The following is a 15,837-nucleotide window of genomic DNA, read 5'->3' on the forward strand; positions in this document are numbered from 1 at the left end:
AGCCTACTTTTAAAAAGTAATTTCTGTTTCCTAGTAGAAATGGGACAAATCCCTGTTGAGCCAGTGCCTTGAGCACAGAAGGGCCAGCAAGGCGCTGGTACACCAGGAGGGGCGTCAGAGCCAGCCAGCCAGAAGAGGTTTGGATTCATCTGGGGAGCGGATGAGAATTTGGGAATGGTTGGGAGCAGGTCCCCAGCGGCAGGAAAATGAACTTGCAGGCCATTAGAGGTCAGGGCAGAGGTGTGTGTGGGCAGGGTCCCGTCACAACTTGGGTGCGAGGTGACTGCACAGGGAACGTGGGGCTTTCTCCAGGACTATTGTGCACCAAGGAGCTTCCTGAGCTCTACTCAGAGCAGCCAGCCTTTGGCGAGTGAGTCCAGCCCCCGCGGCCCAAGATGGCCCAAGATGCTAGCCGAGCCCGGAGACCCGACCCACCCAACTGGAGACAAGGGTTTGGAGGGTGGGTGACCCCCGCAGAGGCACAGCCCCGTGGGTGGGGCTGCAGATGGGAGCATTTAAGGAAGTTTTCTGTATTCCCACCATGCCCGTGTAGGCACATTTTGGTATTTTCCTGATCTTTTTTCTCACTATGAAGCATGGCGGCCTGGGGAGATCAACCCAGTAATGCTGTTTGGGGGCAGACGAGAGCAGCGCTTGGGAGTTGGAAGACTTGGAGTGTAGACCCCACACCACGCTCGTGATTCCAGGGCTGGGCCTGCTGTGGCTCAGGATGTCCTCGGAAACAACTCGGCCTTCCCCCAAGCCAGGCTCTCAGTAACGTCCTGCGGCCGTCCGGGCCTCTGACCTGCTTCCCTGGCCCTCAGACCAGAACGCCCAGTTCTCGCTCTCCACCAGCCCGCTGCCCGGGAGGCCCAGGCATCCTTTGAAATTGCACAAAGCCTTGAGCTCCTTTTGCTCAAAGAACAAAGCAGGATCCAAAAGGCGGCCTCCATAAGAGTAGGAGGCAGCAGCAGGCGGAGGCAGGAATTTATATTCTTATTTGAGAGTATAAATTGGATGAAGGAATTCAAGGCTCAGAATAGTAAAGCGTCCAGCCTCAGGTCACACAGCAAATCAGTGCCGGGGCCAGGGCGTGAGCGGTGGATCGGGGACAGCCAGAGCCTCCAAGGGAAGGTCCTGGAGCTGCCAGGCCATGAAGACGAGGAAGTGGTCTAAGGTTCCCGGTGCCGAGGCTCCCACTTTACAGGTGGGGTCACGGCCGTGAACCTTGGCCCACTGAGTCCCTGTCCAGTACTGTGGCCCCAGGTGGGAGGAATGAGCGGGAGAAGGTCTCCAATCACCTGGCAGCTGCATCACAGAGAGACCCAATACCACTGGCCAATGTTACGAGTGGGTGGGGGATGCTGGCTTCTCCTGCCCCTGTGGGCACAGGACTACAGTTCCCAGAGGCCCCTGCTCTGGGCTGGCAGCCCCTAGCCAGAGCCAGCCTGTAATCTGATTACCACCACTCTCGAAAGGTCACTTCAGAGCTCCTTGAAGGACAGCAACAGGGGGGATCTCGGAGTGGCTCAGCTTGGGTGGGGGTGGCGTGGGGGCAGTGGCCCTGCCTCAGGCGACCTTCACACAACCCCCTGGAACCCGGAGTCCCCCGGTCCCCCTTCTCCCAGACACCCAGCGTCCTCTGCTAGCTACATGTCTCCTGTTCGGGGCACCCTGACCCTTGGCCCCTTGCCCCTGTTGCCCCGATATATGACCTCGCTACCCGAGTGCAGACCCCTGCGCCCCCCACGTAAGGCCACCGTGGAAACTTGACCAGAGGTCATCCAGCCGGTGGTTTGCAGTCTTTGGGCAAATGTCTGAAAGAGAAACCAAGCTGCTTGGACGAAGGCGGGGTCTCCTGGCACCTGTTCCCCCCGCCCCCCCCCCCCTCCGACAGCCTTCCTTGGCTTCTTCAAGGAGCCCTGACTGAGGCTGAAATCTGCACCCCCCCCCCCCGCCCCCAATCCATAACCCAGGAAAAGGACCCAGATCAGGGCAACCTCTTAGCCAAAGTCACAGCCCAACGGCTCCAGTCAAACGGCAGGCCTCTCAAGGCCACACTGCCTGCTGCATCTTGCCTCTGACCCTGTGAAAGGCAGAGACGGGCACCAAAGACCCCAGTGGGCGAGGCCTGGAACAAGTGGGTCAGCGCAGGGCTGCGAAGGAGCCAGGCTGGGCCTGGCCTGGCCCTTGCGGAGCTCCGCTCTGCTCTCCCTGCCCGTCTCCCTTCTCCTCCCCTGGCCCCCAAAATAGCTCCCTGAGCCGCGCGGCCAAGACCCTCCCATCGCAGGGGGAGGCGGGGCAAGCTCCCCAGAGCCAGGCTTTAAAACCCCAGGCAGCTGGGGATCTCCACTCCCTGGCTGGAGGCACTGCTGAGGCCACCCATCAGTCCGGCCCGCCCTCCTGCAGCCATGTCCCGGCCCTTGTCAGACCAGGAGAAAAGGAAGCAAATCAGCGTGCGTGGCCTGGCCGGCGTGGAGAATGTGACCGAGCTGAAGAAGAACTTCAACCGGCACCTGCATTTCACACTTGTGAAAGACCGCAATGTGGCCACCCCGAGAGACTACTACTTTGCGCTGGCCCACACCGTCCGCGACCACCTCGTGGGCCGCTGGATCCGCACGCAGCAGCACTACTACGAGAAGGACCCCAAGGTGCCGCTTGGGGCATCCTGGGTGGGCAGTGGGCTGGGAGCCCCAGCGGGGGACCGGGAGAGCTCCACCAAGCGGCAGCCCTTCCAGGGGTCTGGCTTTTCTGCAGCAGCGGGTTCCTGACGTTGGAGGGTCGGGAACGGCGGGCGCCATTGCCAAGTGCGATGGGGTGCTGGGGCGATCCAGGCAGTGAGACCCGGGGCAGGGGCCAGGCTGGGTGGCGCGGGTCAGGCGGGCTGGGGGCAAAGGCCTAGCGCTCACTCAGAGAGGGGAGGGGCTTCCGGTGGTCAGGGAGACCCCTGCGGGTGGTCAGGGCGGACCTGAAAGGGAAGGGTGGGTCATTACATGTGAGTGTGGTGGTGCTGGTGCGAGGCTGGGGCAGCTGGGGTGGTGGTGGCGGGATCAAGTGTCTTTGGGGTCATGGTAAATGTCAGCAATCTGATACTCCTGGGCAGGGGAGGGGGAGGGGCAGGCGAGTGGGGCAGGGAGGGGGCCCAGGAAACCGGGAGACCCAGCATCCTGGATTCTAGTGCCTCTCTGTCCCCCTTCCTGGGGCTGAGGCTTGAGGATCAAGGGGACCTGGGCCCTGCAAGGACGGAAGGGGGCCGACTCTAGCCGTGAGTCCGTGTGTGTGTGACCTTGAGTAAATGACTGGTTTCTCTAAGGCACCTTAGCCTTCCCCCCTCTTGGGGAGCACTTGGGGGGGGGCTTCTCTGCTCCCCGATTCCCCGCTGGGCTGTTGGGAGGCTTGTGGGCGCTGGAAGACCTGCCCTCGGCGCCTCAGTCCCTGAGGTAGATATGGCAGCCCCCTTTTCCAGATGAGGAAACGGAAGCTAAGAGAACAAAAGTGATGTGTCCAAAGTCAGAGGAAAGGCTGGACCGGAACCCTCCCGATGGGTCCTGAAGCCTGTGGTGGGGCGAAGAATAAACAGGGACAGGGCTGGCACGTGCCAGGCCCCCCGGAGTGGGACAGGAGGTGTGAGAGGCGCTGGCTAGACGCCGGAGGGCTGACCCCTCCCCGACCCATCTGTCTCTCCGGGCAGAGGATCTACTACCTGTCTCTGGAGTTCTACATGGGACGGACGCTACAGAACACCATGGTGAACCTGGCCTTGGAGAACGCCTGTGACGAAGCCACCTACCAGGTGTGCAGGGGGACGGGAGCGGGGTGAGCCTGAGATACTGGGGGACTCACCTGCTGGCCCTCGGCCTTGACCACTGCCACCCCTCCCCCCACCCCTCCAGCTGGGTCTGGACATGGAGGAGCTGGAGGAGATCGAGGAGGACGCGGGGCTGGGCAACGGGGGCCTGGGTCGGCTGGCCGGTGAGTGGGTAGGGTGGCAGGGGTGGGGCGGGCAGAAGGGTTCCTGTGTGCCGGGTCCCTGACACCCACCTCCCCGGAACCCCCTAGCATGCTTTCTGGACTCCATGGCAACACTGGGCCTGGCTGCCTACGGCTACGGGATCCGCTATGAGTTTGGGATTTTTAACCAGAAGATCTGTGGGGGCTGGCAGGTGAGCAGCCTCGGGCCCTGGCCTTGCGGGGCCCCAGGCACGATGGAGCGGACCCCCCCCCTTGAGTCATCCACCTCCGGATAGACCCAGAACCAGCCTCAGCCTTGAGAGAAGGCATCCTTGTTCCTTCCCCCTGGCCCCAAAGCCTGCTGGTCACTGCTGGAACAGGTGGCCCACACCTGTGCCACCTCTCAGACTCCCATGCACAAACCATGTCCCGTGGGATATGCCACCAGACCGGGGGTGGGCGCCACCCCAGGGCTCTTAGTTTACACTCCGTAGAGGGCCCAGCAGGGCCACTGCTCCTGCCCTACCCACTGCCTCCCGTGGTGTGAGCCTGGGTCTGACGCTGCCTTCCTTTCTCCCCTGACCTGCCTTGGACTCAGATGGAGGAGGCCGATGACTGGCTTCGCTACGGAAACCCCTGGGAGAAGGCCCGACCCGAGTTCACGCTGCCTGTGCACTTCTATGGCCGAGTGGAGCACACCAGCCAGGGGGCCAAGTGGGTGGACACACAGGTAAGGGTGAAGCCAGGGAGTGGGGGGAGCCCCCAGTGAGGGGGAAGCAGGGAGGAAGAGGCTCTGGAAGAAAACAGGGAGATACGGGGAGAGAGCCTGGAGACTACCGGACCCAGTGCTATTTACAATGAAGGGCACTGAGGCTCAGAGAGGTTAAGTGATTTACTCGAGGTCACACAGCTTGGGTCAGGAGAGGCTGGAGACAGGGTCACAGAGGAGCCAAGCCAAGCACAGGGCCCAGGGGGAGGAGAGAGGCTGCCGTGCTCCACCAGTGCCCTTCTCCCGACCTGGCTCCTTTCCACCCTGCAAGACTCATCCCAGAATAATCACGGTGACTTGACTCCCCCCAGAAAGGGAGACAATTAAAACCTTGAGAGAGGAACTGACTTGTCCAAGGTCACACAACAAGTGAGAGGGAGCCTGAAGCCAAACCAGGTGTCTGAACCTCAGCTCAGTCAGCTCTCTTGCCGTGGCTGTAGGTCATAGGCCTCCAGACGGCTGCACAGAAACCTCTAGGCTTTCAGAATGGGCCATTTGTCGGGCTGTCATTTATGATAAGATTCAGTAGGGGCTCTGGCTGCCCCCTAGCTCTGTGCTCTCGGGCCAGTCCCTTCCCTCTCGGAGCTGCACCTTCCACTCTTTTCCAGTCAGGGGCTAAGCTGCTTCGGTGTTGGGGAGAAAGGGCGCCGGGCCTTGGAGAAGTGCTTATGCCCCCAGCCCCGTGGTAGCGGGCAGCTGTTGGCAGCAATGATCGCCATTTGCTAATTGTGGGAGGTGGGACCAGCATTAGTCACTGCTAATTAGCCCGGTGGTCAACCAGGCATATGCCCTTCAGATGGACTTGACATCTGTGTCCCCTTCAGCCAGGCCCCGGGGCCCCCCAGCCCTCTGATGAGTCTAGAGTATCTTCTAGATTGTGCTCGGGCCAGGCGGGCCCGCTCATCCCCATCACTGTAGAGTGGCCCCCAACGGAGCCCCGCCTTGGGCTCCAGACTCATCACTGCCCCCTGTAATCCTCGCAGGCAGCCGGGCAAGGTGGGGTGGGGGGTGGGTGGGGAGACCCTGGGGGGCCCTCTCTCTATGGATGAGGCCCAGAGAGGTTGAGAGGTTCGCTCACGGTTACCCAGAGTGGGCAGTAGAACCTGGAGCTGGGGGGTTGGTGCAGGGTAGAGACAAAGGCAGGAGTTGTGGCTCTCGGGGGCCCCCCAAGTCACGTGGCAGATACCCAGCTCCTGCCACCACGTCCGACACGCCTGCAGGTGGTATTGGCCATGCCTTACGACACTCCTGTGCCTGGCTACCGTAACAACATTGTCAACACCATGCGCCTGTGGTCGGCCAAGGCCCCCAATGACTTCAACCTCAAGGACTGTGAGTTCAGCCGCCTGCCCGCACCCCTGCCTGCCCCGGCCTGTGCTCAGCCTGGGCCCGACACTGTCCCCGCTTTCACCCCTCAGTCAACGTCGGTGGCTACATCCAGGCTGTGCTGGACCGAAACCTGGCGGAGAACATCTCTCGCGTCCTGTACCCCAACGACAACGTATGTCACCTCCTGGGCTGGGGGCGGGAAACCTGAAAGCCTAGGAGAGGGCAGAAAACGGGGAGGGACAGCCTCTGGCGCCCTAGTGACACCCAGGACATATCCTTTGTTTTTTTAAGTTTATTTATTTATTTTTTAGTAATCTCTACACCCCCAACGTGGGGCTCGGATTCACGACCCTGAGATCAAGGGTCACATCTCTTCTAACTGAGTCAGCCGGGTGCTCCGCAGCACCCAGGACGTATTGTTGGCTCCTGTCGTGTCCTATTCCCCACCCCCGCCCCCCAAGTACTTTTGGTTCTTTAAGAGGACACCTAAGTCCTAGGGGCAGCGAGTTGGGGCAGGGCACTTTGGGGGACCTGTTCCCTGGCGATGCCGACAATACTCCGGGTCCTCGAATGCCCCCGTCCTCACACCATCCCCTCCACTACCTGGTGGGTGAAAATCCCCTGAGTCATGGAGGCGGGGGCTGTTCAGGGCGCAAGGGGCTTGGTGTGGGCAGGAGTCTCCCGGCCACGCTGTGGCACCGTCAGAACCCCCCACCCCCCACCCCCTTGACTCAGCCCTGCCTTGAACTGTCCCCAGTTCTTTGAGGGGAAGGAGCTGCGGTTGAAGCAGGAGTACTTTGTGGTGGCCGCCACCCTCCAGGACATCATCCGCCGCTTCAAGTCCTCCAAGTTCGGCTGCCGTGACCCCGTGCGCACGAGCTTCGACGCCTTTCCGGATAAGGTGCCAGGCCCCAGGGAGGGCCCCCCTCTACACCTCCCGTGATGCATGCCATCGCCTCTCCCCTCCAGCCTCAGCCTGCCCCCTCACGTTGTAGATGAGGAAGTGGGGGCTGGGGGTGTGTGTGAGGGTGGCCTGTTCCGGATCCTCAATCGACGGGCACCTAACCTGGGAACTTCCCTCCCCCTCCTGCCCGCCGCTGCCCCCACGAGGGCCGCCACACCCAGCTCCAGCCTGGAACCACGTGGAGGGGGCTCTGAAGGGGCAAAGGACGGCGACCATAGCCTTGGTTTGGATCCCAGCCTGACTCCCAACCCCCTCCCCACAGGTGGCCATCCAGCTGAATGATACCCATCCTTCCTTGGCCATCCCCGAGCTCATGAGGATACTGGTGGATCTGGAGAGGCTGGACTGGGACAAGGTGGGCTCCGGGACCCTCCACCCCTGCCTGAGCCTCTCTGTCTCAGGGCTGCCTTTCCCGCGGGGTCTGGGAAGTAGAAATCCGTGAGGGCAGCCCGCACAGAGCAGACAGCAGCGTAAGGCCCCGAGGACGAGTGTCCTAGAACCTGTCCCCCAGTGACAGGGCCCAGGCTCCTGGCCGCACTCTGTGTGTGGGGAGCCATAGGGCTCAGGCCCCGGGGTCCCTGACCGCCCCCGCTCCTGTTCATCAGGCCTGGGACGTGACGGTCAGGACCTGTGCCTACACCAACCACACGGTACTGCCCGAGGCCCTGGAACGCTGGCCCGTGCATCTGATTGAGACGCTGCTGCCTCGACATCTCCAGATCATCTACGAGATCAATCAACGCTTCCTTAATGTGAGTGGAGGAGGCCTGGGCTGGAGGGTGCAGGGCTGTGGGTAGAGTGCTGGGGGTACGGGGCTGGGGACCTCGGCTCTGGAGGCCGCGGCGTCTGAGCTCTGGGCTCTCCCTGCTCAGCGGGTGGCAGCCGTCTTCCCCGGGGACGTGGACCGGCTGCGGCGCATGTCGCTTGTGGAGGAGGGCGCAGTGAAACGCATCAACATGGCCCATCTCTGCATCGCCGGGTCGCATGCGGTCAATGGCGTGGCCCGCATCCACTCGGAGATCCTCAAGAAGACCATGTGAGACCCGCTCCCCAGGCCCCGCCCCCCTCTGGCCCCGCCCATCCCACCCCCCTCACCACCTGACCCCAGCTGGCCCTTTCCACAGGTAGCACAGCTTTTTTTAATTTTTTCTTTTAACGTTTTATTTATTTTTGAGACAGAGAGAGACAGAGCATGAATGGGGGAGGGTCAGAGAGAGGGAGACACAGAATCTGAAACAGGCTCTGGGCTCTGAGCTGTCAGCACAGGGGCCCGATGCGGGGCTCGAACTCACGGACCGCGAGATCGTGACCTGAGCCGAAGTCGGCGCTCAACCGACTGAGCCACCCAGGCGCCCCTTATGAGCATTATGGCCCTGATGTCCAGTACAGTCCCGTCCCCAAATGATCTCCTCTCACATACAGCCACCCCCTCATCCCCAGGCCCCTCTCAGCAAGAAACCAGGGTAGGGCCTCCAGAAGGGGACCTTCGTCCCGCAGGGGTGGGTAGTGACCCTCCAACCCCATCCTGCAGCTTCAAGGACTTCTACGAGCTGGAGCCACATAAATTCCAGAATAAGACCAATGGCATCACCCCTCGTCGCTGGCTAGTCCTGTGTAACCCTGGGCTGGCAGAGGTCATTGCTGAGGTGAGAGGTCACTGTGTGGCCAGTAGGGGTGAACACGGGTCGCTACAGGGACCAGCTGTGCATGGACACGTAGGTGGGCCACTGCAGGGGGCCCGGTGGAGGGCCGAAATCCATCCTGTGCTGCGTTCCCCTAGCTTTGCATGTGCCTGGAGGAGGGGGACCGTTTTCTTGTTTGCATGAGGATGCTCTGTGGGCTAATGGAGGCCTGGCTATGGAGGTCAGCCTCGGAGAGGGTCAGGACAGGTCACATCTGAAGTGAGACTGACAGGAGCAGAGATTGTGAGCAGGGCGTCAAGGTCACTGTCAGAGGAAAAGGCCAGGAGAAAGGCCTGCTGGGGTCCCGTGAGGTCAGCCATCAGAGCCCGAGGTCCAGCGGGAAGATGGTGGTGCCCACACCACGCCCCAGCGGGGAGGCTGGCGAAGGAGGGGTTGTCTGCAGGGGGCGAGGCCTGGCTGACGCCAGAAAGGGACCTTTCTGTGCGGGAGGCTGGAGGAGGGGTGTAGGCCTGACCGACAGCCACCGCCCCACAGCGCATCGGGGAGGACTACATCTCCGACCTGGACCAGCTGCGCAAGCTGCTCTCGTACGTGGACGATGAAGCCTTTATCCGGGATGTGGCCAAAGTGAAGCAGGTACAGAGTGTGGCGACCTGGAGCACTGGTGCCAGGGCGGGAGGGAGCACGCTGGAGGCGCCAGCCCCCGGGCCCGGCTCGGGGATGGCCCGCGGGGCCTGTCTCCCCCGCAGCCTCGGGCCTGGTAGACGTTGCCTGGAGTCCAAGGTGACAGGGCATCAGCTGACCGCACTGGAAGAGTGCTGGCATTGATTAGCGATGTCTGCCCTGGCGCACGCGGGGATAAAGGTGGCGAGCGAGCCTTCTGTCCGCTCCCTTTCTGGGAAAGAAATGACACTGTGGGATCTCCTGAGGCTGAGGCCCGTTGGTGAAGCTCTCCCCCCCGTCCTCCCTGCCTCCAGGAAAACAAGTTAAAGTTCGCCGCGTACCTGGAGAGGGAGTACAAAGTCCATATCAACCCCAACTCGCTCTTCGACGTCCAGGTGAAGCGAATTCATGAATATAAACGCCAGCTCCTCAACTGCCTCCACGTCATCACCCTGTACAACCGTGAGTGGCAGGGGTGCCCTCTGTCTCTTGGCGCTCCCCTCTGCGTACACCCCCCCCCCCCCCCCCGCCGCCGTGCACCACGCACCACGTATCTCCTAGTCAACGTCTCCTTTGGCCTCGGGACAGCTCTTGGGGCATGGACTTACCCCCATTTCATAGACAGGCAAACTGAGGCTCGGAGAGGGGAAAGTGACAGCAGACCGGAAGTCACATAGCAAGCGGTTGCCCAAATCAGGCCTACTGTCTAGGGCCCTGGTGGATAGGTGTCGTCAGGAGGCCAAACCTGGCCCGCTGATCTCTGTTTCTCCACAGGCATCAAGCAGGAACCCAATAGGTTCGTTGTGCCCCGAACTGTGATGATTGGAGGGAAGGTGAGGAGCCAGGCCGCAGACCGCGGCCCTGATCCTTTGACAGCCGGGTTGAGGTCAGCCTGGCTGGGTTGCAGGATAAGGGTAGGGGGCCAGGCTGTGGAGCTGACCCCAGACTGTGCTCCCACAGGCTGCCCCTGGATACCACATGGCTAAGATGATCATCAAACTCATCACAGCCATTGGGGATGTGGTTAACCACGACCCAGTGGTAGGAGACCGCCTCCGTGTGATCTTCCTGGAGAACTACCGAGTCTCGCTGGCCGAGAAAGGTGGGGTGCCGCCAGAGGGACGCTTTGATTAGTTCAGTCCCAGGAAGGGGTGTTGGTCACCTGTTCCTGGGGTACTTGCATTTGGAAGAAGAATCTGGACAGGACAATGCTCAGATCATGAGGATGTCCCCCCACCCCCACCCCGATGGCGGTGGGGGCTTCGGGCAGTACAGGGTGAAATTAGAGGGAAGACTTGCCCTTCGAATCGTGCACACAGTGGGGCAGGGGTGGGGAGAGAGTGCAGTCCAGGTTTAGACCTCAGATGGTCAACGATCACCAAGCAGTGGGGTGGAGTGGGGTGGAGGGGCTGGCGGTGGGAGGGAGATTCAGCTGGTGACTGTGGGAGGGTTGGGGCGGAGGGGGGCTCTGACTCTGGCTATACCTCGGGCCAGCCTAACTCCACAGTCCCCAGCTGGGGTGGGACCTTCCCTGGAGCTGAGTGTGTCCCCTGCTGCCGCCCCACAGTGATCCCAGCTGCTGACCTCTCCGAGCAGATCTCCACTGCAGGCACTGAGGCCTCAGGCACCGGCAACATGAAGTTCATGCTCAATGGGGCTCTGACCATTGGCACCATGGACGGGGCCAACGTGGAAATGGCGGAAGAGGCGGGAGAAGAGAACTTCTTCATCTTTGGCATGCGGGTGGAGGACGTGGAAAAGCTTGACCAGAGAGGGTATGGGGGTCAGGGGCTCCAAAGTTCACAGTCCATGGGCAGGAGGCACCGAGGAGGTGTGGCTACTGGAGGGTAGGGCTTGGGAGCAAGGGGCATACCTGGAAAGGCCGGCCCAGGCTGCACAAGGTCTCAGTTATGGCCGTTAGGGTTCCGGAGAACTTTTGAGATGACTTACAACAAATGAGGTTAACGGCATGGAAAAAGAAAGAAGGAACACAGCACTGAAGGAAAAGGAGCAGAAAATGATGTCAATCGTAGGCTATGATATTATTTATTGCTGGAATTTCTGGAAGTAAAATTGAATTCTTAGCTCCCTGGCAGGCATGGCAAAAGGGGAAAGATGAGGACAGTAAATACAGCTGTGCTCGTGGCCAGAAATGCAGTTCTTCAAAGTAGATATTAGATTTCTTAAAATTTATTACAAAATTTTTTTTCTTATCATACAAGCAATATGTGCTCCTTAATTGGAAAAATATGAAACCACAAAGAATAAAATAACAGTCATTCATAATTTAATCACCTGTTTTTACTTTTTTAATGTTTATTTTATTTGTTTTGAGAGAGAGAGAGAGAGAGAGAGAGCGAGGGAGCAGGGAAGGGGCAGAGAGAGGGAGAGAGAATCCCAAGCAAGCTCGGTGCTGACAGTGCAGAGCTCAACGTGGGGCTCGAACTCACGGACTGTGAGATCATGACCTGAGCCCAAATCAAGAGGCAGATGCTTCAACGACTGAGCCATTCAGGTGCCCCTCATCACCCATTCTTAAAGCCATAGTCCTTCTTCTTTTCTTTTCTTTTTTTAAATTTTTTAATGTTTATTTATTTTTGAGACAGAGAGAGACAGGTACGAGTGGGGGTTGGGCAGAGAGACAGGGAAACACAGAATCCGAAGCAGGCTCCAGGCTCTGAGCTGTCAGCACAGAGCCCGACATGGGGCTCGAACCCACAAACCGGGAGATCATGACCTGAGCCGAAGCTGGACGTTCAACCGACTGAGCCACCCGGGTGCCCCACTGTAGTCCTATCTCTACGTGTATCACTATGCGTGTGTATATATGTAGGGTTTTGAAAGTTGGGACTAACACGTGTACAATTTTGAAGGCTGATGTCAGCACTGGTGAGGCATTTTCCATGTTACTAAATAGTCTTTAAACTATTTAAAAATGTTTGTATAGGGTTCCATCGTATGGACATGCTGTAATTTATCCAGTTCCATACTGTTGGACATCAAGGTTGATTTCTGCTGTTTCTTAGTGTAAATATCACTGCGATCCCATCCTTTTATTATCTAGGCCCACATCTTTATTTCCTGAAGATAATTATTAGGAGGAGATACATTTCTGAGTCAAAAAAGTATGAGACCGGGGCGCCTGGGTGGCTCAGTCGGTTGAACGTCCAGCTTCAGCTCAGGTCAAGATCTCAGGGTTCGTGGGTTCGAGCCCCGCGTTGGGCTCTGTGCTGACAACTCAGCGCCCGGAGCCTGCTTCAGATTCTGCGTCTCCCTCTCTCTCTGCTTCTCCCCCCTTGCACTCTGTCTGTCTCTCTCTCTCAAAAATAAATACACATTAAAAAATTTTTTTTAATTAAAAAAAAAAAGTATGAGACCTTCTTCTCCTCCTCCCTTCTTCTTCAAGTATGAGCTCTTAAGGCTTTTGATGCCTGTTGCCAAATTGCTTTCCAGAAAGTTGGTAGCGGCTCACACTCCCACCACCTGCTTCTGAGAGCTGGCATTAAATATTGAAAGGAGATTTCTCCTGTGGGGCTTGACTAGGGAGTTCAGACTTTATCCTTTGGATAGGAGGGAGACAGGACTTGTTTTGAGCCAGATTCCAACACATTCAGAGGCAGGCTCCAGGAGGACAATTTTGGGTGTCAGGTGGAGGCCGGCCTGCAGGTGGGGGCCCAGCGTGGAGGCCGCCACGCCGTGATGCGAGGAGAATGGCCCGCACTGCCAGTGCTGGGGGTGGGGGTGAGGGGACAGTGTTGAGGAGTCGCCCTTGGTTGCCGGTTGGAAGTGGGGAGGCCAGGAAAGAGAGGAGACTGGCCTCGGGGAGGGTTTTGAACCCAGGTGGCTGAGGGGTGGTTGGACTGCTTCAGAAAGCGGCGCACGGGAAGAGAGCTGGCGCCAGGCCAGCGATGGGCTCTGTTGGACGGTCCGAGTTGAAGGACGGTCCGAGGACATGCCTGGTGCTTCCTCCTGGGGCCCGAAGGCGGACGGACTTGGGAGAGGGAGCGAGAAAAGCATTTAGGAAGGAAACGCACCGGTTAGGAGAGGTGGTGGTGTATGGGAGGGAAAAAAGAACACTTGGTTTGGGGCCTTTGGCTCAGACATTTACCTTTTTGCCGTCTCCAGGCCTCACCTACACAAGGGGGATGAAAAGCTGAGCAGAGAAGGGAGAGGGTCCTCCAGAGGGGTGCAGCAGCTCCAGGGAGGGCAGCCGCAGGCTGGGGCCTGGGTTTTGGCCCCGAGGCTTAGGACTTTTCGGATTTTCTCTGGAGGAGGAGCCAGGAACTCCTGGCCACAGTGCTGACTGTTCTTCCCCCACAGGTACAACGCCCAGGAGTACTACGACCGAATTCCGGAGCTTCGGCATATCATTGAGCAGCTGAGCAGTGGTTTCTTCTCCCCCAAACAGCCAGACCTGTTCAAGGACATTGTCAACATGCTTATGCACCATGACCGGTGAGCTGGTTGGCCAGGGAGCCGTGCAGGTGGGGCTGCTGGGCTGAACTGGGCTCAGGTGCCGTGTGTGGGGAGGCTGGGTAGGGGTCCTGGGCAATTGGGGCCAGGCTCTTCTGGAAGCAGTTTCCCTCTCCTGGCCCTCGCACACCATCAGGACAGGACGGGCTTGGCCCTTGATCTCATGGAGCTTCCTGCCTCTCTGTTCCCTTCCAGGTTTAAAGTCTTTGCAGATTATGAAGATTACGTTAAGTGCCAGGAGAAAGTCAGTGCTTTGTACAAGGTGAGGGGCCCTGCGCCAGGGGTTGGCGAGGCTTTGGTGGCCCTGGATGGGATGGGGTGGAAGCTGGGGACCCCACCGGCAGAATGAACCCAGAGCTCTCTTTTGGCTTGTAGAATCCAAGAGAGTGGACACGAATGGTGATCCGGAACATAGCCACATCAGGCAAGTTCTCCAGTGACCGAACTATTGCCCAGTATGCCCGGGAGATCTGGGGCGTCGATCCTTCACGCAAGCGCCTGCCGGCCCCTGATGAGACCATCTGAGCCTCCAGACCAGACCCCAAACTGGCCCCTGAGTTTGTTTGCACTCCCTTGGGCCAGCCCCAGGTCCCCACCCAGAGGGGGGGATACTGGAGTTCGTCCTCTCAGCCTTTTCCTGGAACCTCCCATTTTCCCCCAGTCTCAAGGTCCCAGTGTCCAGTGTGACTAAGGACACTGCTCCCATCCTGTCCTCGGGCTCCCTGCCCCCTCCTATTTAAGGGTCTGACCAACTGCACCCACTCTTCAATAAATTGATTCTCCTTGGGAACCTCCTTACTCCTCTGTCTGTTGGGAAATATTTTTAGCTCTGGGCAGGCACCGCGGCAGCTGCGCAGTCACCGCGCTTTGCCCCCACAACCGGCAGGTGCGTCCCCTCCGAAGGAGGGGGCAGCCCAAGGGGGCGGGACCCGAGACTCTCCAGCCTCCTTTCAGGCGTCACCCTCCACGCCTCTCTTCCCAGTGCTGTGTCCATACTAGGTCAGCGGCCTGCCAAGCTGGCCGGGGGCGGGGCGTCCTCTTGGGTGGGGCCCACAGGGGCTGGGAGTCGGGACTTGGGCCGAGGCCTCCAGGACTACCGAGGGTCCACACTGTCCGGGGCAGGACTTGGGAGGGGGAGGAGCCTGTGGGTGGTTGGCGCCTTCTTGACTCCGCCCGTAGCCCCGCCCCACTGCGGCGTTTAAGGGTCTCTGAGCAGGTGGCTACGCTTGGTCTAAAGTCTGGGGAGTTAGGGTGGGGGACACTCACAGACGGTCTGGGCTAGGCCAGTGTTGCCCCCTCCCCTCACTTTGGGGAAATTGAGGACCAGAAAGAGGCTGTTTCTCGGCCTCATATTACCAAAACTGAGGTGTGGGGGAGGTCCTGCCTCCCCAGCCCTGAGGCAGGAAGGGGCAAGCCTCGAAAGGCAGGTTTGGGGCCGGTTTGGGGCCGGTGGTTTCACAGTGAGTGTATTTGAATCCAAACAGCCGGAAATGGTTACCGGCTCTCCTAGGCCTGGCTTGTGGGACCCCAACAGCTTGTGGCTGCCCCTCCCAAGTTCCTCCCTGCCCCGGGGGGTGGTGGGGTGGTGGGGGAGACGCACGCAGACCTCCAGTCCCCCAAGTTGCGCAGAACCCACCCGCCGCTTGCAGCAGCCCCTTCCCATCTGGCCCCGTGAGGAGCCAGGCTTCCGGGGCCCCAGTCCCTCCTGTGTGAACTCGGGGCGCCCCCACCCCCCTCCACAGACATCGAGGCCCCGTTTTCAGGTAGCCGCGTTTTCATGCCTCCCTCTCCCACAAGGCCCCTGTCCCCAAAATGTTCCCATCTTGTCCTAGCCCCTCCTCCAGGCTATCACAGAAGCCGCTCTCCCCACGCCCCCGATCTCTACCAGGTCTGTGCCCCCCGCTGCCCGCAGGAAGACGCCCGGCCCCGGGTCGGGTTAGCCCCGTGGGAACGGTTTGTCTCGAAAACAGGAACCCGGGCCGGGGGCTGGGCGGGGCGCCCCTTCCCCACCGCAGTCCGCTTCCTGCCCCTCCCGGCTTCCT

General features: G+C 59.7%; 1 protein-coding gene across 1 annotated transcript; it reads left to right on the top strand.

Annotated features, from left to right (window-relative positions):
* The first annotated feature begins 2,339 nt into the window (after positions 1-2,339).
* PYGM (glycogen phosphorylase, muscle associated) lies at positions 2,340-14,593 on the top strand. The gene is made up of 20 exons (XM_019414881.2): positions 2,340-2,654; positions 3,695-3,796; positions 3,897-3,975; positions 4,063-4,166; positions 4,553-4,684; positions 5,944-6,055; positions 6,142-6,224; positions 6,810-6,953; positions 7,279-7,371; positions 7,622-7,768; positions 7,889-8,052; positions 8,548-8,662; positions 9,194-9,295; positions 9,637-9,784; positions 10,097-10,155; positions 10,283-10,424; positions 10,890-11,097; positions 13,643-13,777; positions 13,991-14,057; positions 14,171-14,593. The coding sequence occupies exons 1-20, from the start codon at positions 2,412-2,414 to the stop codon at positions 14,318-14,320; spliced, it is 2,529 nt and encodes an 842-aa protein (XP_019270426.1). The 5' UTR covers positions 2,340-2,411; the 3' UTR covers positions 14,321-14,593.
* The last annotated feature ends 1,244 nt before the right edge of the window (positions 14,594-15,837 follow it).

This window comes from Panthera pardus, unplaced genomic scaffold (genome assembly GCF_024362965.1).
Source record: "Panthera pardus isolate Hobbes unplaced genomic scaffold, ASM2436296v1 HiC_scaffold_12, whole genome shotgun sequence".
Lineage (NCBI taxonomy): Eukaryota > Metazoa > Chordata > Mammalia > Carnivora > Felidae > Panthera > Panthera pardus.